This window comes from Malurus melanocephalus, unplaced genomic scaffold (assembly GCF_030028575.1).
Source record: "Malurus melanocephalus ecotype Western Australia unplaced genomic scaffold, MMel_1.1 scaffold_65, whole genome shotgun sequence".
Classification (NCBI taxonomy): domain Eukaryota; kingdom Metazoa; phylum Chordata; class Aves; order Passeriformes; family Maluridae; genus Malurus; species Malurus melanocephalus.
The window spans coordinates 386,790-411,605 of record NW_026623297.1 but is presented as its reverse complement, the minus strand read 5'-3'; the positions used below and the strand labels follow the sequence as shown (position 1 = coordinate 411,605).

The 24,816-nt window shown below is 38.7% G+C and overlaps 1 protein-coding gene across 2 annotated transcripts in view; it reads left to right on the top strand.

The window, feature by feature from the left end:
* The window catches only part of SEMA3A (semaphorin 3A), a 245,729-nt gene that overhangs the window by 80,509 nt on the left and 140,404 nt on the right, over positions 1 to 24,816 (top strand). Inside the window, exon 3 of one of the 2 annotated variants that reach the window (XM_057366415.1) lies at positions 29 to 226. In XM_057366415.1, the coding sequence (XP_057222398.1) occupies positions 115 to 226 (112 nt within the window). In that variant the 5' untranslated portion in view covers positions 29 to 114. Of the gene's footprint in view, positions 1 to 6; positions 227 to 24,816 lie in introns of those variants that run through there. The other variant, XM_057366417.1, reaches the window with a different exon arrangement.

Below are 24,816 nucleotides of genomic sequence, written 5' to 3'. Positions count from 1 at the left end.
CCCATCACCTGTTACCTCCGCTCCCCAGGTTGCCTGAAGTTCCCCGGCGGAGCCCGGCAGGACGGGGAGCGCCACGGCTGCGGCTGGCGGGGACCCTACAGTGGCTGCTGCAGCATGGGCTGGCTCAGGGGGATTGCCTTGCTTTCCTTGGGAGTATTACTAGCAGGAAGAGTCAACTGCCAGCATGTGAAGAATAATGTGCCAAGGCTCAAATTGTCGTATAAAGGTAAGTCTGTTGTTCTCTCTTATTCTCGTCTTTCCCCCGAACCTCTGTCCCTCTTGCCCCGTCGCTCCYTCCCTCCTCACCTCCCTCACCGCTTTCCCTGGTCTTCCAAAGGGGGAATTGACATTAGGAGAAATTTTCTGAAAAGATTTACTTAAAAAGCCCCTCCGTGCTGCGGTCGGTACCAGGCAGTTTAAACCCAGACAAAGAAGAGTTAGTTGCGGTTGCAGACGAGGACTCCGGATCGTGCTGATCCCTGTTAAGAGCATTTTTCWGTCTTCTGCTATTTCACCGGACTTCACTCTTCAAAAGGATGAGTCGTGTTTGGCCACCCAGCTCATCTTCCCCGTGCTGGGCATGCAGTGCAGCCACGATCCCAAATCTGCTTTAAACATCGTGGAATAGATGAAGAATTACATCTTTTTTATTTTTTTAAAATATATTTTAGGCATGAAGTGGTTAAATTTCAAGTCATGAATATTCAGTTTGTACAAATCTGACAATCAGATGCCTAACATAAGCAGTAGATGGTGGGTTTGCCAAGAAACTATAAACTGAAAGGAACAGATCAGTCCAGAAAAGGAGGAGAGGACTGCTAGGCACCAGAAAACGCTGCCTATGGATGTTTAATGCAGTGCGATTTATTTGAACCAGGGTTGTTTTCGGTGTAGTCTGATGTGTGTCATTAGAGATCACAGGGAAGGTGTAACTGAAGAAAGAGAGCTGTGAGATTACGTTTACGTTTGAAATTGTGTAATGCCACTCACACTGCAGTTGTCAGTAATTAACTTTTGTATAATAGTGCCAGTATTAAAGGAGAACAGTGAAGTAGACAGGCTCTTCTCTTTATCAGCATAGTTCCACTCTTAAGTRCATTTTCAGAAGAATTCCTCAAATCTGGAGAATGTACAACTGGGAAAGAAGTTTAAAATGCAAGAGCCGTGGAGTATTTTTTTTCTAAAACGGAGAGCTATACACCTAGGTATATACACATCTCTCTGAAGAGCTGCCTCCTCATAATTCTCAGATTATTGAAGGCTGAGGGAAGGAGCAGCAGCTACAGTTCTGAAAGGAGAGAGGAAAAATAGCACACTGCTTCTACTGAGGGAAAAARAGAACATGTGTGTGCATGCCTGGTCATAGATGTCAATCTCAGTTTACAGCATAGTCAATACATGTCTTGCCAGTAGAAATACATTTTCCTTTTTTTTTTTTTCATCTTTCTCATGCTGCAAAGGAGAGGGGGGAAGGTCCTCTCTGATACAGGGCAGGCGTCATTTTCACACTCCAGATGAAAAAGAGAATTAAGCACCTGCAAAACTTGGATGCACGGTGTGAAATAAAAGCATGTGCTGGGTTTTTTWAAAGAACACATATCTGCATATTTGTGTGTATTTAAACTTGAAAATATATGAATGAAAAGAACAGTATACGGGGTTCGGAGTCTGTTAATGAGAAAAAAACATTTGTATTTAACATAAAATTGATTATTTTTAGTAATGGAGTCTAAAGCAAGCTTCTACTGTAACTACATGTCATGTCAAAAAATCTCATTAAAAACCTGTTAATTGCCTCCAAACTTCTACAATCTTACTGAAACTCAGATTAGTATATAGAAGCATAAATGCTATAAAAATATCCTGTAAAGGGGTTTAATGACTAATTAATTACTGTTTATTTTTTTTTCACCCTTTTAAAGTTTATCCATGGCTCAAGTCTGCTACCCCTGCTCATGTTGGCTAAATGCACAGAAACTAATTTCAAAGAGGGGCCAAATGTTACTGATGGTGATTTTCTTTTTTTCTTTTCTCTTATTTTTTTTCTTTTACCCTCACCCCACTGGTGCTGCATCCCTAGATCCTTTAAAAAATATTTTGCTATTCTGCCGATTGGTTGTCTTCTAATTCTGCTCTTGCTGGGATAAAGGGTCTCGTTTTCATTTTTAAAAATACCAGATATCAAATTTTGCTATATGGCTCATATATTGTTCTATATGAGCAAAACAGGAAACTGAGGGGAACATCAAAACTGTTTTATACTTGGTGGATCACTGTGCAACAAAAATGAGTTCAAACGTGAGCAACCCTGTTTCCTCTSTAGTGAAGATAGTAAATGTGTAGTTAATCCAAAGCAAGTTAAAGTCTGAATACTTACAGGAGTTCACACTCCAGCCTTTGATTCACATATTTAACTTCAAACATGTGTAACTCTAAGAATCAGAWCAGGCTACTCACATACTGAATGTTAAATACCAGCGTAAATGCTTGGCCAGGTCAGTAGGAACGTGTTGCCAGTGCTGCTGCTCTGATCCSCAGGTATGGGGATATCATTATTTGTCAGGGAAGACTAAGCCTTGTCAGCTGGTGTCTTTCCAGAAAAATTTTGCTTCCAGCACAGTACTCAGTGCACAGATCAATGTTAACACCTTGCGTAGGAACATCCTTAACTGCTGTGGGTATTGAAAATATGTCTTTTAGGCACTGACAGAATACCTCACATGCTAATACTTATCTCTCTGGATATACTTCACCGCCATGTGACTATGTGATACCAAGTGATTCATYTCTATTTAAACTGCTTGCGAGTAGGAAAAGGAGCTACCCAGTTACTTACCCATTCCTCATCTCCATGAAGTGATGTGGTTGAGTAAAATAAACTTACAGTGTTGAAAAAGAAAACCCCAAACATGCAGGGTRAAAAGAATGACCCAAGTGACTTCACTTTTTCTGTGACAGTCGTTGTGCTTTCTTTTAAGATGTGTGCTTGTTGTTTCTCTAAACAAATACCTTGGAGCTAATTGTTGCTGCTTTATTTCAAAAGCAAATCAAGGATGTATTTTAACTTCTTGTTTGTCTCGGCTAATTAGATGTCAAACATGGTTAAAAAGCTCAGGCATTTGCTTTAAAAGTTAGCAAAATGAGTCATGAAGGGTTAAATCCCTGCCAACCTTGATTTCCTATGGTCACTTGCTTTCAAAGGCCCAGTATTAGCTCTGCCATTTCCCCGGTTGCTGGACAGAAGTTTTGGTGRACTCCTATTCTTATTTCCTCTTAACTTCTTGTCGCTCAGTCTTGCAGAAGATTAGAAGCGTCCTATGGGCATATTACTGATAGGAAGTGGAAGAGAAAGTGTAAATGCGTATGTCAAGGCCACTTCTGTGATCTGGAAAGGTTTTTCCTGTTTATTGTGACACAGAGTTCAGGTTATTTGGTTTATATCACTTGGATTCTGCTGGCATATTAAAGAAATGAAATTTGAGAAGAGCAGTAGGGAAGTCCTTGTCCAGCTGAAATCTGGACAAGCTCCTTTACAGTAGCTTCTGGGTTTTGCTCTGTACTTTTTTAAGTTTCGGAGCATTTTCATCTTTGTATATGGATTGGAAAGTTTTTATTCATATGATACTCATCTCCTGATTTCAGTCAAAAGAAATTAATATGATTAAAAGCCTGATCCAAAGTTCATTGAAGTCACTAAGTGCTGGATCGTAGCCTAAATGTGGTAAAACCAGCCATAAAACTGAAAGCTCAGTTGACCTCTTCAACCACTGAGCTCCTCTTTTTGTGTCCTTCAAAGACATTGTGYCATTATTGTAGAGTACCAAGAAATGTCATCATTGCTATATCAAAAGTAAAAGAATCTTCCCTTAAAGAATGTAGGGTGGGGTGGTGTTTTTCTCTTTTTTTTCCCCCCTAATCTCATTGACTTAAACTCCTATGTCAGTTGTGAGTTTCTATATTGTGTCACCAGGTCACAGATTCTGTTCAGGAAACTCCTGTTGAGCACAGGGTTCTCAGAAAGATGGTGATCAAGTTGAGTGTGCAAAGTTTAAAACAATAAATATAGTCTTAACTCCAGATGGATTTCTTGTATTGTTTATTGTTTCGTATTTTCTTTTGCTGTCCTCTGTATGGAGAGGTAACAGCACAAACAGAGATGGAACCAGCTAYAGTCCCCTTTAAATATAAACAAATAAGCCCAAAGAAAGAGTTTCCATTAACAATTCCTTGATTTGCAGATTTTTTTCATAAAGCAACCCTGATTTTTTCCTCCACGAGTAAATCTTGTCAACCCAACTTTCTCAAATCCATCTGTCACGTCTTATTTTTCTATTGAAAATTACTAAACGCTGTAAGTATGTTTTGCAAGAGTACATGTGTGGTTCTCCTTTGTTATTGTTGCTCAATTGGATACATATTACTTGAGAAAAAGTAAGTGGAAAAGCATTGCACACAGATTTAGCTCTATTACTCCCTGGCTTCAGTTCAAGCCATATTAAAAGTAAGTGTCTTGTTTAAAGTTGCAGTGATAGTGACAACTACGCCATCCTTGATGTGCAGTTGATTTACAATTTTGTAGCACGGATTTTTTTATCCAGATGAAATCCTGGCCCTAGTGAAAGCAATGACAGAACTTCTGTCCGTTTCAATCTGTCCCACGTGGAGTGATGAGGGAGGAATGGCACCACACTGAATTACCTGTATGTACGCTAATGTAAATACGATACCTGCCTTGTAGTTTGTTGACCCAATCTGGTTGTGGTTGATGACCTGCCGGTGGGTTTGATTGTGGTTTTTCCTTTCCATCAAACTTTATAACTCACAATTCAATACCTCTGTTAATATTGGGAAAGCAGACAAAGTGGGAGAAGGAAATGGGGAGAGAAATGTTGGCAAGAGAGCCTGTTTCTCTTGAGCTTGGACCCCACAGTTCAGTTAGTGCAGGAGGCTGCAGTACAGTGAAGATACCAACTGCAGTCACAGCCTCTTCAGCTTTATTTTTTTTTTTCTTTTTCCCTCCAAAATAATGAGTATTTCAGGAAAAATCTGTGTGTTGGTCCTTCTATCCCTGGTTGATTGGGGTCTTCCCAGGATCCAGGAACTCTCAGGGAGGAGGTGGAACTGCCCAGCCAGCCCCTGACAGCTCCCAGGCTGACAGGAGGGAGAAGCTGATGAAGGAAGTGCCTAAGCTCAGATCTTGCCTATATAGGGAAATTTGCAGCTAACTAATTAGGGCCTGAGACAGGCAGTGTAATTGGAACAAGGAGGGTGAAAACCTAGCCCAACATTCTCGTTTTGCATTTCCAGCTTTCCCATTTAATTCCAATGGAAAAAGTGGTTGCTGAATTACAGAGCCTCCCTTTTCGGAGAAACTGGAGTTCTCTATAATTATTTTTACTGTACGGTTTGCAAATGACTGAATTATTCATGGGAGGTGCTGTATTGACAGCCATGGAAACTGCTCTTTTGTTGCAGACAAGGTGTGCAGCACTTACTTGTAGTGCTTGTAACATCACCTTTAAAACTCTGACCTAGTGGGGRATTTAAATATCCATAGTTTCACTGAGCTCAATGTATCTTCTGATWTGTGAAGTCTGCCTTAAAATTTACTTCTGTGCTTGAAGTTTTTGATCAGGACTGAAATACCTATCTATTTGCCTAGGGTTTATTCAGGTGTGTACTTACTCCGTAGCATTTAGCAAAACAGTATTTAAAATAGTAAACCCAGTCATGGCAGGTTGTTACCATGTAAATGGGTTATTTTTTTTTTTAAATCTCTCTAAATGCGACTCTGCATTTGCACGGAAGACATTTACATGGAGTTCCCACCTGAAAAGAAACCACTAAATGATTTGTATTTTTAACTCTTTTCTTTTTTTCTTGGAAATGTTTTTCAGTTTTAATTTAATGCATTGCTGTGCTGTGATCCTTTTAATATGGTTTTGGTTTGCTTAATCACAGATTCTGCATATGGCCCTTAATGCCCACAGCTGCTGTTAGAGAGCCATCTTCTTTATTTACTTCCTCTGGCCCACAGACTTTTCCCTTGTGCATACCTGGAACCGTACAATGGAAGCACCTGAAATACAGAGTTTTTCCTGCATTTTCAACATTTTCTGCAGTGGCTGGAGCCTGAGTTGAYCCCAGTTCAATCTGAAGCAAAATCACATCTTCACCTGAGGCAGTGCCTAAGTGACYGAGAAGAAAACAAATCCTTCTAAGTGGTGTCAATGATTGTGACATTTTCCAGTTGTTTGAAAGCTTAAAAGGGTAAAATTGTTTTCAGGCTCCCACACACTTATTTTTAAGCAAATGTRTGGGGTGGACCCTGGGAGCTCTATGTCAAACTTTTAAATGGAGGTTCTGTAGCCTCTTTGGGTGCTCTTGTTAATTAAGGTTACGTGTAAAAATTGTTGCTGGTGTTGTGCTGGTGCTGGTGGGCGATTCAGCGAATTCCTTCCCTTGCAGGATTAAAGCTGCCTTCAGGAATGTCTGCAAGTTCACGGTCCTCCCACATACAGCCTTCATATAGGTTAGCTGCTCTCTTCCAGTAACAGCTGTGKATAGTGAGAATAACTGTGGGGATAGTACTTTTACTTGACTTTTCCTATTTTTTCCAAGTGGGATAGTGCCTGAATATACAAGAGAGAAAAGGATGGTCACAGCTGTTGAGAGTATCAGAAATCTTAAGAGTGTTGTAACCTTTCTCCTGCACCACAGGAGGTTCTCTGTGGTGTTTCTCTTTCTTTGTGACTGACACAGTCAGGCATATTAGGCTCTTTTCACTGTCACGGGAAGGAGAGGTGTCTCTGGAGAGCTAATCTTGGGTTAGGCAGACTGAATGAGACTTTAAGGGTGCTCATCACTTGTCATTGACTGCAAAAGGAATWAAGCTCCTTGTTCATTTATTCAGTTTCTTTCTCTCTGGGAATGTATCAAAAGAAGGTGCTCGTTAACTACTACTGAAGAACTTGGGCAGTATTCTGATCCAAAGCGTCCTAATTTAAGAAAATATATCTGCCTAAATGAGTATTTAAAGTTGTGTAAAAATTGAGCTGATTAAACATATATTTGACCTCAGTATCCATGATCTTGGGGTTGCCTGTGACTCTAAATTAGCACAAAACTTGCAGTTATAGCAAGAAATACACAGCACCTCTACATTCTTCATATTCTTAAAACAATTACCTGGTTTACTTCTCACATTTCCCATGTCTCTCCTCCTTAATAAGCTCATCCCAAATCCAGTGACACATGCTGGAAGTGACTGTCTGGGGCTACAGAGCTTTATCAATTTGATGGCTTAATCATTTAGAGCTTTCAGTAAGCTGTCCCCTGGCCAGCTGCATTACCTACTGAACGTTTCTGCACTTTAAAGAGAAAAACATATTCAAGGCTCAATTTCATAGAGCATGGTTTGCAAATAAAAATCCATGTGTATATGTGCAACTCAAAGAACAGGTGTCTTGACCCCGAGCCTGCACTTTTTCAGCTGAACTATTTAAATAGTAGATCTATTAATTTCTAAAAATTCTAAATTTTACAGTTTGGGGGATTCTTTTCTCAAATTTTCTGTAATTTGGGCATTACAGATCCCCCTTAAACTGGACATATCTACAGCAGTCCATGAAATGTGYGAGCACTAGTCCACTTTGTGTCACATCTAGTTTTCATCCTTTGCTCTTTGMTAGCCAAACACAGTGAAGTCAGAAGTTTTTGCCATTCTTCTAATGTTTTAAAGTTGTTTGACATTTATTGGGCTGCCTGCTTATCTTTCCAGCTGGATGTTGCAGAAACTTTAGAAGTGAGCAGTCAAATAAAATTCTCATCTCTTATAAATATTTTCATGCAAAGTTGGATCTTTCAGGGAACAATTTGAGGAATGAAGTAGTTATTTGCTTTCATGTAACTTGTGAAAGGAGGAAAAAGAAAGCTCTCCTTCACTCCTCACTCTAATGAAGTAAAGCTCATGTTGGTTCTGACGGCCCCTCTTGGCTCCTTTTGAAATTCCAGCCTTGTGTGAGAAAAGGACACAAAAAAGCTCTGTGAGATAATTTAAAGGATTGAGAGCTGCCTTTCAAGGSGGAGGGACTGGTGGCCTTTTCTAGAGGAATCACATGATAAATGCAACTCACAAGCATCCAAAAGAGCTGCAGAGTGCAGGGTACAGCTTTTATCTCCAGGTGACKAATGGCAATAACTCTCCTTTGCTAGACCCAGATCCCATGTGTGGCCAAGGCACAGAATGAGGTCTCTTTAGATGAAATGGTGATTCCAGGGTGATAATATTTAACTTCTTTCAAGTATTTCCGAGTTCAACTTCATTACTTTTGTGTCTGRTGTGGTTCTGACTCTGAATGAAGCTCTTTTCCTTAGAGCACAGCAAAGGTGGTATCAGTAATGATGCGTGTTGCTCTGTAGTACCTGCACACCAGGTCCTTTCCAAGGTTTCCATCCTGCTAGGTCCATGTGATAAATCCAGTTCCTGTCTAGTGCTCAGCAGAAACGATGTCTGGGGATCTGGGAAAAACAACTTTATCTTCAAGATTGCATTTTTCTCCATTTAACTTCTGTTACAGCAGAGGAATRGCTCTACCAAAGCTGTGATGACCTTGTAGACAACAACGTAAATGTATTCCTGAAGGTGCCTGCAAATTGCACAGTTAGCAAATCTCTTCATTCTAAATTGCTGCTCTTCCAAGAAGTGTCATAGTCCACCCACCAAATGTATATTCAGTTGTACAGGAAGGTGTGATAACATTTTCAAAGAGCTCTAGCTGGCTCTTCTCTGCAAGGTCACAAACATCAGCAAAGCAATATTTCCAGGGTAATGGCTGTTGGGTTATCAGCATGGTAAACCTCAGCCTATATTTTTGTTCCAAATGTGTATCCCTGGTTGTTTGTACCATAAAAACTGWCTTGAAACAAATCAGCAAGCAAGATTTCATCTCAAGTGAAACAATTCAGGAATTTGTTAAAACTTAAAAGAAAATTAAATAACTCATTCAAAAGGAGTGTTATGAAGTAAAATATTAGCAATATTATAAGTTGAAAATTTTCCTTTTCAGCCTGTAGTATTAAGATAAAAAATTACATAAATTTCCAATTCTATTTTTTCAGATTTTGTTTCTCATCTGTAATGGGAAACTACTGAATATTCTACTTCCTTTTCTCTCATCCTTTTACAATTTTGTGTGTTTCATTCTTTAAGCCTGCATTGTAACTCTTTATTGAACAACTGTCATAAATTAGGGAAGTTTTGTTAATCTAACTTACATCACCTACAAATGGAGGTTGGMCATTAACAGAAACCCAGCAGCACAGCTGGTGATACACAGGAAGTCTGTACTGTAAAGAGAATCAAAGAAAGTACCATAAATGTGAAATCCTATTAATTTCTTGGTTCTTCTGTGTCAGCTCCTTCACCTGTAAAGTGGTATTAAGTGATTTCATGAGGAATTGCTYGAGGTCAGAGACTTGCCATGCTTATTCAGAGCTGTATCCTACTCTCAGAATAATCCCCTTAATGTGTGTATTCAAAGTTCAGTCAGAACTTACTTCTGATCAGCACACAAAGGCCTTACAGGTGCTTTAAAGTGATTATAATAGTAATATTCACAGCTGTGTATGCCTGTGACATGAAACACATCCCTATTATCCAGAAAGCATATCTAATTTAATTCCATTTGGATATTCCAGACAGTTTCATACAGGAATGTTTTTTGGAATATCCACCTCTATTTCACACTAAATRCACTGTGAAGGTGGTTACAGATGGCTCTGGAGAAGAGCTTTTGTGTTTGTCTTTGCATTATTGTCTACCAGTGGTGTGTGTGTGTTTGTGAAATTCTGGCCTATTTCTTTGAGTTTTTTAGGCTTTTTTAATCATAGCTGATAATAATATTTTAAAATTAAGAGGGAATAAAAAGTGTTGTTTTCTTTTTCTTGTGTTATTAGACAAAATCTCACTTTGGGCAATTTATCTCTTTCTACTGAGTCTGAACATAACTTACCAAGTCACTGGMACTTAACACTCCCTGGCGCCTTCAAGTTTATGTGTTCTCTCCCAAGAGATTCTGGACAAAAACCTTCTCTTCTTTGTACACACATCCCTTTTTTTCTGACTTTCCATACCTCAAATGTTCCCCAGCCTTCTCCAGGATGAGGGCAACCTTTCCTAGACACTTGGGGAAGTATTCAGTAATCAGTTGAGTCAGTTATAATTGCCTGTCATTTGTRACTCACCCACTGGAAAGCTGTTGCTTGACAGCCCTAGTTCAGACCYAATAATGAGGATAAACTGCTATAATAAGTTTGTAAGTAGAATTTCACATCTCAGAAAGATTCACATCCTCATTCCGAAACTTAAGCAAGAAAGCACCTGTTCCCTTTGTCAGCCTGCCCTATGAAAATAAAATTGGTGTTTCRTATATTCCACATACCTTAAATGCAGCATTTAAATATTATCTTCAGTGAATTATCTCAAGGAATGTTTTTCTTTGCTTTTACACTTCCTCGTGCCACTTACATGATGTAATTGTTGTTTTGAATAGCRTTCTTTTTCTATAATAAGCTAACTGTTTTCATGCCATTAATTAAGAAATAGAGGGAAAATACAAGTTTTTGCGTGATTTTGATGTCCTTTTGAACATCAGTTTCATAAAAAACTTCAGACACAAGCTGGTAGTTTGGCATGTTAAACTGTGGTGTCTTGACCACATGCCACATCGTTTTCTTACAGGCATGCAGGTTCTAGAACAGCTAAGTTCGATTCTTGAGGCTGGCAAGCAGACCAGCTGAGAGCGATGGAAAAGGTCCTGTTTCCTGGTGTTGAAAGACTTTTTTATATTTTTTCAGAGAGACAATTATCTCATTTTGTATATTATTCTTCTGTAATAGAAATTTCAAACAGTCATCAACTATTCCGGTGTAAACCAAATGTAACATCATAACTGRGACTGCAATGCTGCATGTTTAGACCCCTGGTTCTGCTAATTGATATTTTACCAAAGGGAATGAAGACATGACTGAACAATGCAACTTGTAGGTTTTTAATACAATTTCCCTAACTGAGACCATAAACAGCCCCTTAAGGTMATTTCTCATAACTGCCACTCTCTTAAATTTTTTTTTTCTACCAGCATGTAGGAATATGATAAATGCTGAATTTTGTTTCACTGTAAGTTCACCCCCATTACTATGCATAGAAACTATTTTACCTWATGCCAGACATATGGAAGTGATCAATATATGTAAATCGCGTGAGGAGAGGTGAAATACAGCTTTTTAGACAAGGAAGTGTGTACTTGTTTCTGGTTATAAGACACTGAGATCACACCAGAAAAGACTTTAAGTCTTAAGACAAGTTTTCCTTTAGAAGTAAGAATTGGCGAGAGGATGGAATAGCAATGAATTTTGATAATCACCATGAAAGCACAGTATTGTCCTGAGCTGAACTGCCCAGTCTGAACTCTAGGACATCAGGATTTAAGAGGCAATTGCTTGCATGTGCAGGTCCTGACCATGGACCTCCTTCTGAAATGCAGAGGTGAACTGTTGAACTGTTCTGGGACCCRCTGTGCTCAGCAGTACAAGTCAATTTCTTCAAACACAGAGTTTAACKGGCAGGGCCAGCTTAAATGTCTGCTTTTCATTTTCCTCCCCTGATGTCATGTGCACATTGCCACATTGGGACTACAACCTATACTAAAAATCAGCTTTTGAGGGGCTGAGTGACTTTTTTGGGTTCTGAGTGACCACAGGAGGAAAAACCAAAAGCTTAAGTCAGCTCTGATTTTTAATTTTTTTTAACTTACTATCCCCCAGATGGTCGCTAAGAAATCAATATTTATTTTATGACTAAGAGGCATTCACTGTGCTCCCCAAATTTTCCATCCCAATAAAGCTGGATTTTTTTTTCATATTTTGTATTGCAGAATAAGAAACTAACCTAGAGTCTGGCAGGCCTTTATTCTAAGGCATTGTCATATCTTTCATTCTGAGTTGAAAAATGGACAGATCATTGGGTTTTATAAATGTGTGGAGGAGCTGTCAAAGTTCCCATTTGCATGTGAATGGTCAGCTGAGGTAGGAAGGGAGATATGTAAATAATTCTCTAGCTAGCTCCTGGCAAAGATCATTGCATTTCAAAGTACTGTGAAAAGCAGCACCATAAAACTTTAACCTATTCACTGGTATGGAAACTCCCACACCTTAAATAGATCTACTCTAATAATGACCACTTGAGGAAAAATGAATCTTAAAAAGCAATATCAGGTCTCCAAGTACTATACATTTTCTGCTTCTTTTAATATTTCATAAAAGATAAKCTTAAAAAGCCACTCTTCCTTTTACCCCAATGAAGAAAAAAAAAAAAAATAGGAAAAAAGCAAGATCTAAGCAATAAGCAGATGTAGACCTTCACTGAAAATCTGGCAGATAAGTGTGACAGGAGTGAAAGAAATGTAAAGGATTTGAGTATTATTCTGTATTATGTCAGTATCTGACCCAGGAAGCACCCAAAATAATCATTACTTTAATCTTCCTTACAAACTGCCCAGCATTTCATTATTCTGTTCTGCTGCTACACTTCAGTATATGCTCAAGTAGGGAAAGGTGGTGAATGTTTTAGTGTAAAACCAAATGTGTCTTTCTAATTATACAGTTCTTCATGTATCCAAAAAGGTGGAAAAGTGAAAGTAAACAGTARAAAAATGAGGAACACAGAGTAAAACAAAATCTTAATAGGCTCTGAGTCAGACAATTTTCTGCATATTTTATTGTGCCTCTTATCTGCTTAGATAGAATTGGCATGTGTATATATGGGGARACAATGATTTACTACACCCTTTATGCCTGAAACAGCTCCAAAACCTGCAATTAGGCAGGCACAAGGACTAGAAAATGTTTACAAAGTAAAGTTCACCTCCAAAACTGATATGGGTTATGAACCTACCCCTTAATCTTGAGATAGCATAGGACTATTCCTGTAGTTTGCCAATATAATTTCCCTGATGTTTTTTTGCAATCTCCATCAATTTACCTTGAAATACCATGATGTATTTCATTCAACCTGCATATTTCAGAAAATAATTCATGTCACCCCTGTAATCGTTTACAGCACACTTTCTTTCTCACAAAGCTTCTCTCCAATAATTCGATCTGGTTACGCTGTTCCAAAACCCCCACAAAGTTAAATGCAATTTAATTCACCGAATTTATAAAGGGCAATTATTCAAAGGCTCTGGGATTTGCTCTATCACACTAATATTCCTGTAATGAAATGTGATTTGTCTTGGTATTTACCAGGAGATTAAAAACAACAGAAAAAAAGGAGTAATCTTACAAACTCCTATTCACATGAGTAGTCCTATTGATTTCAGAGTACCTGGCACTTGTGGTGTGAAGTGCCCTTCTGAGAGGTTATGCAACTTATTCTTCAGTTAGAAAATGATCAGCCAATGAACCTAAACAGTTGTAGGGACCTCTTGAAATTTTTGAGCTCTGCCCGTTTAATGGGAACAAATGATGCAAAACCTGTTCAAAATATAGTTCTGTTCTCAAACTAAAGTTTTCATTCAGTTATAATCCCTCTTGATCCATTTTATCCCATTTTTCCGCTGTGCTCTACCACAAGAGGAGCATTCCCTGCCTTGCTGGGTTCWTTTTGTCCTCATGTCCAGTGGGACAAAATATCAATTAAAGTCACTATGAAAGACCCTTAGTCTGGTAGATATTTGAGTATTAATATGAAATATGACCAGATTTTTTGAATGGCCAGGCAATTTTAAACTGAGTTTTTGAGTTTCTGAATGTCATTGTTATCCAAGCTCTGTCCCATTTTCCCTGTTAAAGGTCTTTCCATGAATCCCTTTGTGCAGGAGCCCATCTGTGTGACTGCACACGGAACACACACTGGGCAGTGCTGCTGATCCRAGCACGGTAACTTTAGATAAGTAATACCACAATATCGGAATGTGGTTTCCACAATGAAGCAGTTCTGTTTCAATAACTATTCCCAGTCCATCAAAAAAGGGCACAGCATTGTGGATACTTTTATCCTTTACTGGAGTATTACTTATTTATTGTAGCTRTGGCTCGGGGCACTTTGAGTGGAAGTTGCTACTGACTGCTTCTCACATGAGCTCGTTGGAGAGAGCCCAGGAGATCTCCCCACAGCAGGAGACTCCAGAGCTGCTTTCCTGCCACTCCAAATATCTGCAAACGCTAGCAACTGAGCAAGGAATCCCTGCTCCTTTTCAAACATCAGTCTGACAAAGTGGGACAGCAAGCACGGGGCCATGTGCTCCCTCACCCCAGACATCTTGTCAATGGGCTCTCAGTGCTCTTTGCAAAACAGCAAGAGGAATCTCAGATTGCAGCCACTCAGATGTAGCCACTTGTGCAGACACTTCTATTACCCGAAAATTTATTGTGGTCTGTGTCACATGTTAAGGAAATGCAGTAGAGGGTGGTGAGGCAATAAAAWTTTTCCCATTTTATGGTAGGTATGCATTTAAAGAAGGAAGCAAAAATAATGTTTTCTATTAAAAATAGGAGCAGAAACCATTTATGGCATAGAATGAAGTAGGAAATACATTTGCACAACTTCTGATTATGGTGCAGTTGGCTGTGAAATCCTTCAGTAGGCTGTAAGGGGCATCAGTTTAATTAATGGGAGCTGTTACTTAAATTATGTTAGCAATCAGAGAGCAGCCCACAGAGTAGCTCATGAGTGAGTAAGTCTAACACTTCTCTAATGCCGGCCATGGATGATGTTATATATTACCATACATTCTATTTTAATGTATTATAATATACTACCATTATATATTACCACACATACAACGGATTCATGTATAAAGAGGACAGTTACTGTAAGGAAGCCCCTGAGCCTGTTCAGGTGATAACCAAAGGACATGTGACTRTCTGAAATCTGTACAAAACTGTCAGCCCAGTGGGGTGATGGARTCCATCACCAGGGCACGTGGAGTGTAAATGCAACATGAGAAACTCCTCCCACTTCTCCTGTCTTGTCCTACTGAGACCAGAAGCTCCYACTTCACTGCTCTTGCAAAGGGATTTTTTGGGTCTGGCTAGGCTCAGCCCACCCCTCTGTGATGCCAAGCAGAGGGAAGAAACTTAMCAAATTCTGAACTCTGGAAATATCCTTAGGTGCACGCATGCATTTACCTACATAATGTATACAATTATGAAGCTATTTACACACCCATGCTTGGCCCAGATCCACAGACAGCACAGAATTACACCACACCCAGCTGCAAGTTATTTTTAGCTCCTCCTCAATGTAAATGTCTAGTTCATAATTAAGTTTCAAAATAATGAATGATGTGTTTTGTRTTTCAGTGGGTATAAACGTTTGCATTGCATAGTGAATGATTTAAGCATGAAAGGTCTTGCATTCCTAAATCTGTTACAGAATGTGGGTGGGAGGTGGATCTTTGCTCATACCAGGAAACAAAGACTGAATGAATATTTGTCACGATGTTTCATCAAGACAGTGTTAACATGAGTTGAAGATACCTTGTGGCAAGACTGACAAGCTTGCTTGCTTTAAAAAAATTCTGAAAACTGGGGCATTTTAGTATTTATAAGGAATGTTAACAGTGTTGATATTGTAGCCACCCAGCCATGAGCCTTGTGCAGTAGGCAGTTAATTAGGCCAGAAATGAAGGAGATCAAAAACCCAAAACCAAAAAAAAAAACCCCAAACCCTAAACCAAAGAACAAACAAACAAAAAAATTCCAACCCCCAAACACAACAGCAAAAAAACTAAACCAAACTCAATCCTCCACACCTGAAAGCCCAGCACGGTTTTCTTCAGCTTTGATGTAAGGGCTGCCAGGGATTGTCTTCTCTTGTCCTCATTTCTTTCCTTAATTACCCGTGGCTGGTCCTCAGTATTAGGGTGGCTTCTGCATTAAGCTGACTTTTGGTCTGGTGGATATCCCAGTTCTGATGTTCCCATCTCGAAGATTAACATGGAGATTTTGCCATAAGTTCAAAATTTGTGCTCAGTCTTGCACCCAGGCACAAAACGATCCCCATGAAGACCTGCAAATGAACAGCTGAAAGACCGAAGAAAGAAAAAAAAGAAGAAGAAAATCAAGTAAGAAGGGAAGAAAGAATAGTAAGAAGAAATAAAGGGTGGTTTTCTTCAGCAGTGTCCCTATGTCTTAAACTAGAATTGGAATGGAATGTTATCCTTACGTGCATTGAAAAAAAACGAAACAGTACAAAACAAAACCCTCAACAACAACAAAAACCCCAAGGAGAGCTATTTCTAATAAAAACATTACTCATACTAGTATCATAACCCTGGCCTTACATTTATTGGCATAAATGCGAACTTACAAAGCTGTGTGGATGTTTGCCATATGCAAATCCATCCATCCATAAATCAGCGTACAGACTGGAGACTGCACAGCTGAAGTGACTGTAATGGTAAATGAAACCTTTCACCACCAGGTCAAATGCAGTTCAGCATATGTGGTAAATGGAAAAGCGCTATAGCGCAGGAATTGATCTGTGGCGTGTGAGAAACAAGTGACTGACCAGTTCATGCTGCTCACCACCACAAGTGGCTCCCCAAGTCAGAGCTGGCAGATCAGTTGGAGCTGCAATGGCAAAGCAGTGAAGCAGCCTGGCAGAGAATTTGCCTGATGGGGCTGTCTGGTAGTGCGTTCTGAGGATTAGGCAGGAGTTTTCCATCAAAATGAATTGTCAATGAAAAAGGAAGTTTCCATTTAATCCAAATTTTCCACCAGTTCTATCCAAGTGAAAACATTGCTTTGGACTGTGATGCTGACCTAAGGCACATAATATTATATTTATCTGGCATTAACCTCTGTGTGYTCAGGGTAGAAGCTGGGTTTCTAAAAGCTTCGTGTGGTTTTCCTACTTCCTTGTCCATGCTTTCCTGAACAGGACAGTTTTAACTCCCATTAAAATCTTTGAGCATGCTCAGAGATCAGATAAAGCTCATATGATAGCAGGATAGCAAAAAAAACATACAGCTCAGTCTCAAATCCTGGCAGGCAGGTCCAAATCAGGGACAGGGAGGTTAATCATTTGTATAAGTCACAGTTCAGTGTCAGAGAGTGCCATGGGAGACAGGACACACCCAGAAGCATTTCCAGGCTTCTTGATTTTGGGATATGACTTGACCATGGCTGAACTGTGGAGTGAATTTTTCCCCCTTACAGCCTGAGGAAGTTGGACACCCTGACCAGAACAAACACAGATAAAATGATAAAAAGCAAAAGTTACACATTCCTGGATTTATTTATTTTTTTCCTAAGTTGTCACTCTGTGAGAAGTTCAGCATTTTGACTGTTTGACTTAATTTGAAAACAGATGTTGGAATATACTAATTTCCCTTGAGACAAAAAAAAAATTCCTTACTTCTCTCAGCTTTCCTTATTCCTGCTATGAAACTGTGTTGTCACATAGAAACAGTGTTTCGTAAAGCTCCTATGCGAGTTGTGAAGCTCCAAACCATCTTGACACATTCAGCTATGTGTTAATGTCAAAACAGAGTTTTCAACATTGATTGCAGCTAAAACATCATTAAAAAATTACGTCTGGCTCTTTGATATAATTTAATAGATTCTTAAAAATTAGTAATGTTATGGTTTATAGTGTGCTTAATAGAACATTTGCTCTACTTTTAAAGAATTAGCTTTCAAGACATTGATAAGTTGAGATATGTGTTGTCCTTCATGTGTCAAGGATTTTAGTAATGTCAGGAAGACCAGTCTTGTGGCTAAAACTGTGAATGGATAGATGTTCTTCAATTCTAGGATCTTACACAAACATTTTAAGTAATGTCAGATGATATCCCTGTGCCTCAGCCTCCAATCTGAACAGGCTTTTGGTACATTGTTTTATTTTCAATGACATTGCGTGTGTTTTGAAGGCAAGGTCTATGTTTTTGCGCAATGAAATTCTATCTGGACTTTTCAGAACAAGTGGTACAACTGATAAATAACAGAAATATTTAGTTCAAGGCTCAAACAAAACATCTGAGCACTAAGAAAATAAGTCTTACTCTTGCTTTCTGGTATAAAGAAATTTTAAAAAAGAAAATTGAGTTTTAAAAAATCTTTGAAAAATCCTTAACAGTATAACCAGCTTAATTTCACAAACACAAGAAATTTAGTTACTTTAGTTACCTTACTTGCCTGATACCTTGCTGACTGMAATTTTTTTTACCACTAAGAACTGAAAGCCTTTAGGAACTTACTCCTTTTAGGGGAGGAAAAAAGAGTATTTTTAGGTAAAAAGATCACCCTCCAATCTTAAAAATTCTTTAAGTGATAATGCACTACATATAAAATGCAAAAGCTGACAATTTTTCTTCTCAAAATTTTTCCCTTACGTGTCTTTTTCATGTTATGCAGTTCTGTGGATATAAAGGCTGCAAAATTATTCAAGTTTGCTACACACATACATTCATTCCAATATGAAGAGATGTATTTTTCWCATATTGCTGGGGAGGAGAAGCAGTTCCCATTTTCATTCTCATTGGTGCTGAAAAGCTTTGTTTGTACATTCTCTTTCTTTTTCCTTTTTTTTTTAATTTTAAATTTTTAATCTGTGGTTTCATGTGTAGTTTGTCATATCAGTCGACAGGAACACTATAGATTATCAGGRGACTTCAGGTGTCATACAAGAAGAATGACTGTTTTCCAAAACAAGCTGTGCAGTCCTCTAGGCTGTGGCATAGATGAATATGTGAGTGTTACTAGGCATAGAAAACAGTTCTGAAAAGGTAATCCCATGTTGAGTTTGAATGTTAAGGAAACCATCTACTCATTCTGAGGGGTTTAACCTTTATTCAGGAGGTAAGTCTGGAACAATGGTCCTTATTTACAAAAGGTTTCCTTTATTTTCCATAAGGAATACAAAACCAGGATTTCTCCTGTGCTAGAGTTCTCCTGTGCTCCTTCCTTGCTGTAAGGACKCATTGCCATTGTTGGTTCATTCAAATACAGATTATTGCAGTAATAATAAGYGACAAGTTATGTGTTATTTTGAAATAACACACATTATGGTTCACATCATGTCTTCAGAGACCCGAGCAATGTGTTGTTTCACATTGACAAATGCTGCAAAGTGTTTGCACTTATGAATAAAATATTCTCCATGCAACTCAACTTTCAAGTGTGCATTGTGCAAGAAGAGCATTTGGATGTGGGTTCGGCACAGGAATCCTAAGCCTCTGTCACCTCCTGCCTGGATTACTGCTCTCCCTTCTGTGGCACCTGTTCCAAGCTTTTGGAAAAGCATCCGTGGCCTTTGTTCAGTCCTTTAARCCAGTTGTGCCTCTGCCTTGGTCCATGTGAGGCTCTGGGTGGGATTCAGGTTTTTGATACTGTTCTTTGGAGGTGCAATCTGAAGCCTTTTAAATYCTGGAGTTTTCCTATTGATTTTGGTGCCTTACAAAACAGGCCATAGTCTTTAGTTGTAGCTGATGTTCCTCTTTCTGAGCTCAGCCCCGAGAGCTTGCCTTACCTGCGGGGGCAGCCCAAGGTGTGACACTATTTGCTTGCCTGGGCTTTCTGACAAAATCTTTTGGGTGATACATCAACAGCTCTGCAAGCTGGAAAGTGCTTTCACATACAGGAATGATGCAAGTGCCAATTTTTGCACGTTCACTTGCCAGCTAAACACAGCCTTGGTTTGGTCCCCTGAAGCTGAGCTATTACGTGTGTGTGACAGCTGAAAATTAAGAATGGTGACATAAAGCAGTGCAGGAGCTGGTGTTACACAAGCTGCCTCAGGCCAGGAGTGAACTGTGTTGTGTCACTGTGTTTTTTGTTAGGCTCGGGATGCTGCAAGTCTGCTGGGGCAGATCAACGTGCAGTGCAAGCATGGCTGGTGGAGCCTTTTCCGTTGGACTGCTGGAGAATTTGTTCTCACACAAGAAATATCCAGGACTGCATTTTGTAGCAAAAAAAAAAAAAAAAAAAAAAAAAAAAGAAAGTAAATCAAATCATCAGCACATCTTTTCCAGTTCCAGTGCAATTTACCTCCTACATAATGTTTCGAATATAGAAAGTATTTCAAGAGGAAAATCTCACATGGATTAATGTTTATTGGTTGCCAAGGCAATAGTTTGGAGACCTCTCTAGCACAAAACAGATAATATTATAAGCAGAAGTAGATTAGTATGAGGAAAAAATTTATCGAATATAGGGAGCACAATGCTCTGAGTGTCTGTTATACCTTTTAGAAATCATTAAATTTGCTTTGGTCAGTTTTCCATTCATTTACACACTTCTGTGCTGTTATTTGAATGTCGGGAAAAATGAAGTCTCCCCATGAATGCTGGATGCAACTGTCCAAAGCAAAACAGCGTTTCTGTGTGGAAAACCTGACAGTCCATTTAATAAGTGAGCCCTAAGGTAGGCTGGGAACTGAGGCTGTTGGATAAATGGTCATGCCAAGGTCATACTGTGGCTCCTCGGGAGACATGGGGAAAGGACACAACCACGTGAGTCCTGAGTTATTCAAGTCTTGAATGGGTAAAAATTGAAAGAGCCAAATTGAAGTCAACCAAAAAAAAAAAAAATTAGGAACATTAGCAGATGCAACAGAGATTGAAAGTTGAGAAAAAGCAGTTGGGATATAAAGATGGAAAGTAAACACTGAGAATTTCTGTATTTATTCATTTTCAGCAAATGGCATCTTTCAATTGTCTTCTGTAATCATGAAAGAGTATCAGTATATTGAACTTTTCCAAACCAAAGATGTCCAGGACTTTAGTCAAAAGAAGACATTTGAATCATTTTAAGCCTTGCAAGAGATTGCAAGGGCATTTCTGATGGGAATGGGAGCTGTATCCTGCACAGTTCTGTTCCAGATTACATCTGTACCAGCTTTTCCTCCCTTTTTTTTTTTTGAGTCTTCCTACCATCATGATCCAATCCCTGTTATAGAAGAAGGTGTAAAGTAACCATGTTCCTTCACAGCTGAACATCCCTGACTCCTTGCCAATTGCTGCTCGGTTTTGTATCTGCCATCTTACCTCTGCAGCTCTCTTTGCAATTCTTCTAAGCAAAGTCAGGACCAAGTGATAATGAATTTTTAGATTATTTGATTGACTGATTTCAAATTATATTCCGTTTTATCTATAGCCTTTGATATTTCTAAAGCAGCTCTGAACCTCCATTTTTCAAAGGTACCTTGTCAGCAGAAGTGTTGGATGTTTAACACCTTTGAAACTACTGTCTTTTGAAAGACAAACCATCAGAATAATATTGTTCATTCATCCTTTAAAAGTTACGTGTTCTTCTCATCTCTGCCCCACACTATATATTTTTTAAATCATGTCTATAGTTCATAGATCATATTAAATCAGATRTCCCACTTGTCCCTGTACCCTCTAGTGTGTATATGGATGTGTATATCCTGATATGCATATTATAAAGTAAGATTAAAATGTTGCAAGTACTTTAAATTGCAATGTCTCCTGGATACTAGAAAGAGATAGAAACAAAAAGAAAAAAAAATAAATAAAAGAGTAAAAGAATCTTGAGCCTTTTGCCAGAAATCCAATCCAAACTTTTCAGACTTTGACATATATGACCTAAACTTTTTTTCTTGCATAGTAGTTTCTCTTACTTCCTGTAGTGGGCCATATCAGTTTTCTGACATTTTGCACTCCACTGGATCAGAGGGCTGCTAATCTCTCTTGCCATGAGATTGTTTGCGTCTCAAGTAAGAATTTTATGTCTCGTCATCTTAATTATTTACCGGAGAGACTTTCAGGTGATACCATCTCAGTGCCTTCATCAGAGCGATCTGGCAAGGTGTTAATGTTGTCTAGCATTTTCCAAGGATGACGCACAGACAAGATCCTTACAGAGTCTGACACATTTTGATATGTAATTGTCAGAGCACTCAGATACAGGATGCTTTCTAACTCAAGAACTGAAGGTTTTACAAAGTTTATTCAGTACAGAGGTTTCTTAATTTTTCATTATAGTGGTCACCTACTCCTCCGCTGTAATTATGTCATATCGTCAGCTTTAATTATGTCATACCGTCAGGAAACTGTTTGTTTTCTCTTGCCGTTGCTGCCTCAAATGAATTTAGCACATTTTTCCCTAGAATGTTGGGGGCTATTGCTGTTCCCATTGTGGGTTTGGGTCAAGGTTATATTTGGTCAATAAGGAGGCAGTGGCACCAGGCGTGTACTGAAGTTCAAAGTGTTTGCACTGCATAACCCAGGAGTCCTGCCTTTAATCAGGCTACCTTTGCTAGAAGAGCTTCCCAACCTGTCTGTTATGGATTTGTGGCTTCATTTTTTTGCTGATCAAATAAGATGAGGATGAATGTCACAAGGATTCCAGATAGGGCTGCCAGAAGAAACCTGCATACTGCAGTGTTCTGGAAAAGCAGTTTGCTTTAGGACCCACTCAAGCCACTGTTCAGATCCTGTGTATGCAGTGAACATCATAATTTTTTGCATGATGGGTAGAAAATTGCCCTAGATGTTAGTCTGTCATGCTGGGTAGGAAATGTATATAGGCATGTTACAGTATTCTCTGTGATCACAGAACTCCCAGGAAATGTGGCATTATGCCAGCTGCATTTGGTACAGCTGCAAAATCCACTCAAAGGTCAGCCATGAGGTTGCCAAGATGGCTCATGGGGTTTTTGATGTGCAAAATGATCAAGAATGAGGAATTCTCTCTGCTGTAGGACTCTGCTATGAAGGAAATATTCTGTCTGTGAACAGGCATAGTAGGCCTAGAGTATTGGAAATCACTGCAGTTATCCTCTATCTGTTGGTGGTGTTTGATGAAGTGGGTGCTGACTAATGGTCAGGGTTAGCAGTACATATTGACTGACATTGATCACCCCTGCCCTGTGGGGCATGAGAGGAGGAAATGCAGAAAGAAGCAGAATCTGTAGGAACAGTGATCTGTAAGAACAGATACAGTCCTAAAATATTTCTATGGATGGGAATATAGTGTCTCTAAAGAGGCCTTGAAATAAAATACTTTTTAAAAAGTAGAAATAGATAGTGCAAACCTTAGGAATATGGCCCTATACTTTAAAAATCATAATAAAGTGAATCCAGATGCTGATTTCCCCATATCTCTGTCAAAAACAAGTGCAAGAGAAGTGTAAGGGCTTGACAATATGAGTTTTCTATAGAGACTAAACCAGCAGGCTCTCAGAAATGAAATGCAAGGCTTTAGAACAGTTTTCAGGAAGACCCGAGACCCAAACCATGATTTCTACCTTAAAAAACAAATTAAACTTTGTGTTTCAAATGTTAAATGGAATTTGTGCTACCTGATCATCTTTGAACCATGTCTGGAGGCTGAAGGGTGAAAAGTATTCATATTTTTAGTCATAAATGATAATGATAGATGTTACAGAGGATTTGTCTTCATTAACTTAACTAAAATTCTCTTGAGGCATCTGCTCTGATATTAGACTGTTTACCACATAGTGCTGCAGTTTGGGGGAACACTAAGTAAAAGATAATAGGAGAACATTGTGAAGCCAAACAATTTTCAATATCTGAAAATTAAACCTCACTACTGCATTTGATACCATGCCTGTGACCCAAATGCTGATCAGATCACATTAAAAAACAGAAAGATTATTACAGAAGAATTAAACTGCAAATTTCTGTAAAGTTATATATCTCTTGTAGATACCTTACAAGGACAAAGTGTGGCATTGTAATTTTACTTCTGAAAATAGGGGTACCTTGCACATTTCTTGGCTACTCATTCACATGAACACATCTTACACTTTTTTCTTAAATTTACTGATTTTTAACAGTAGCAGTTTATAGTTCCCAAAGTCTAAAGATATAAATAAAGCAAGATCCCAAGACAAAAGAGAAAGTTTTTTAATAAAACTGGAAGAATTGGAAAATGTAATTAAGGCTTTGGCCATACACACACATAGACCTTCAAATCCATATTGAGGAGTAAGGACTCCTTAAAAAGAAGTTTAAAGTTTTTGTTTGATTGATTTTACAATACTATGCATTTAAAACATTACTAGAATGTCTGGCTTGTGGGTGAAGACTGTGAAAAAGGCACCTTTGCATGTCTTTTATATTGCCTTGGATTTCTCTTTTGAATTCATGTCAGGATCTGTATCGAAAATAAAAGCTCTAAAAAAATACAGTATAAACCAAAATAATCAGATATGAACTTTAACAAAATGAACCTCTTACACTGAGTGTAAGAGCCTATTTAACGGGATTTCTGTTCATCATGCTTTATAATTCAGTGTGATATTGTATTCCATCACCAGCAGCTTAATTTATTTCTTTCACCATCTGCTCTTTTTTTTTAAAAATTCTTCCATGCCAAGAATTCAATAGCACTCAATGAGCAAAGCAAAACTATTCTGTATTTCAGCTACACTGGTTTTATGCTGTTATTATTCAGAATATATTGGCCTATTTCTTACACTGGTTTTGTTTAGCTAACCAAGCCTTTTGTTTTCTAAACCTGTGAAATGTGAAACAGTAAATACTGTGTGAGCTATTAGTGCCAGCACTTTTATAGCCATTACTTTATGAGACAAATACCAGGGCAGTTGGTTTTTAATTGCAGGCAATAGCTGAAGCTAAATGAGTGTGACTGTCCTTGCCACAGCTCTGTCCAGCCCATCCCCTGCGCAGAGCAGGCTGAGCCTCTTGCACAAACACAGACCAGCAGCCAAAGCACTCTCCATGCCAAGCCATGTTAATCTATCAGTATCTCAAAATGTCCTTGTGTGTTCCCTGAGCCGCCAAAATAATTATGTAAGTT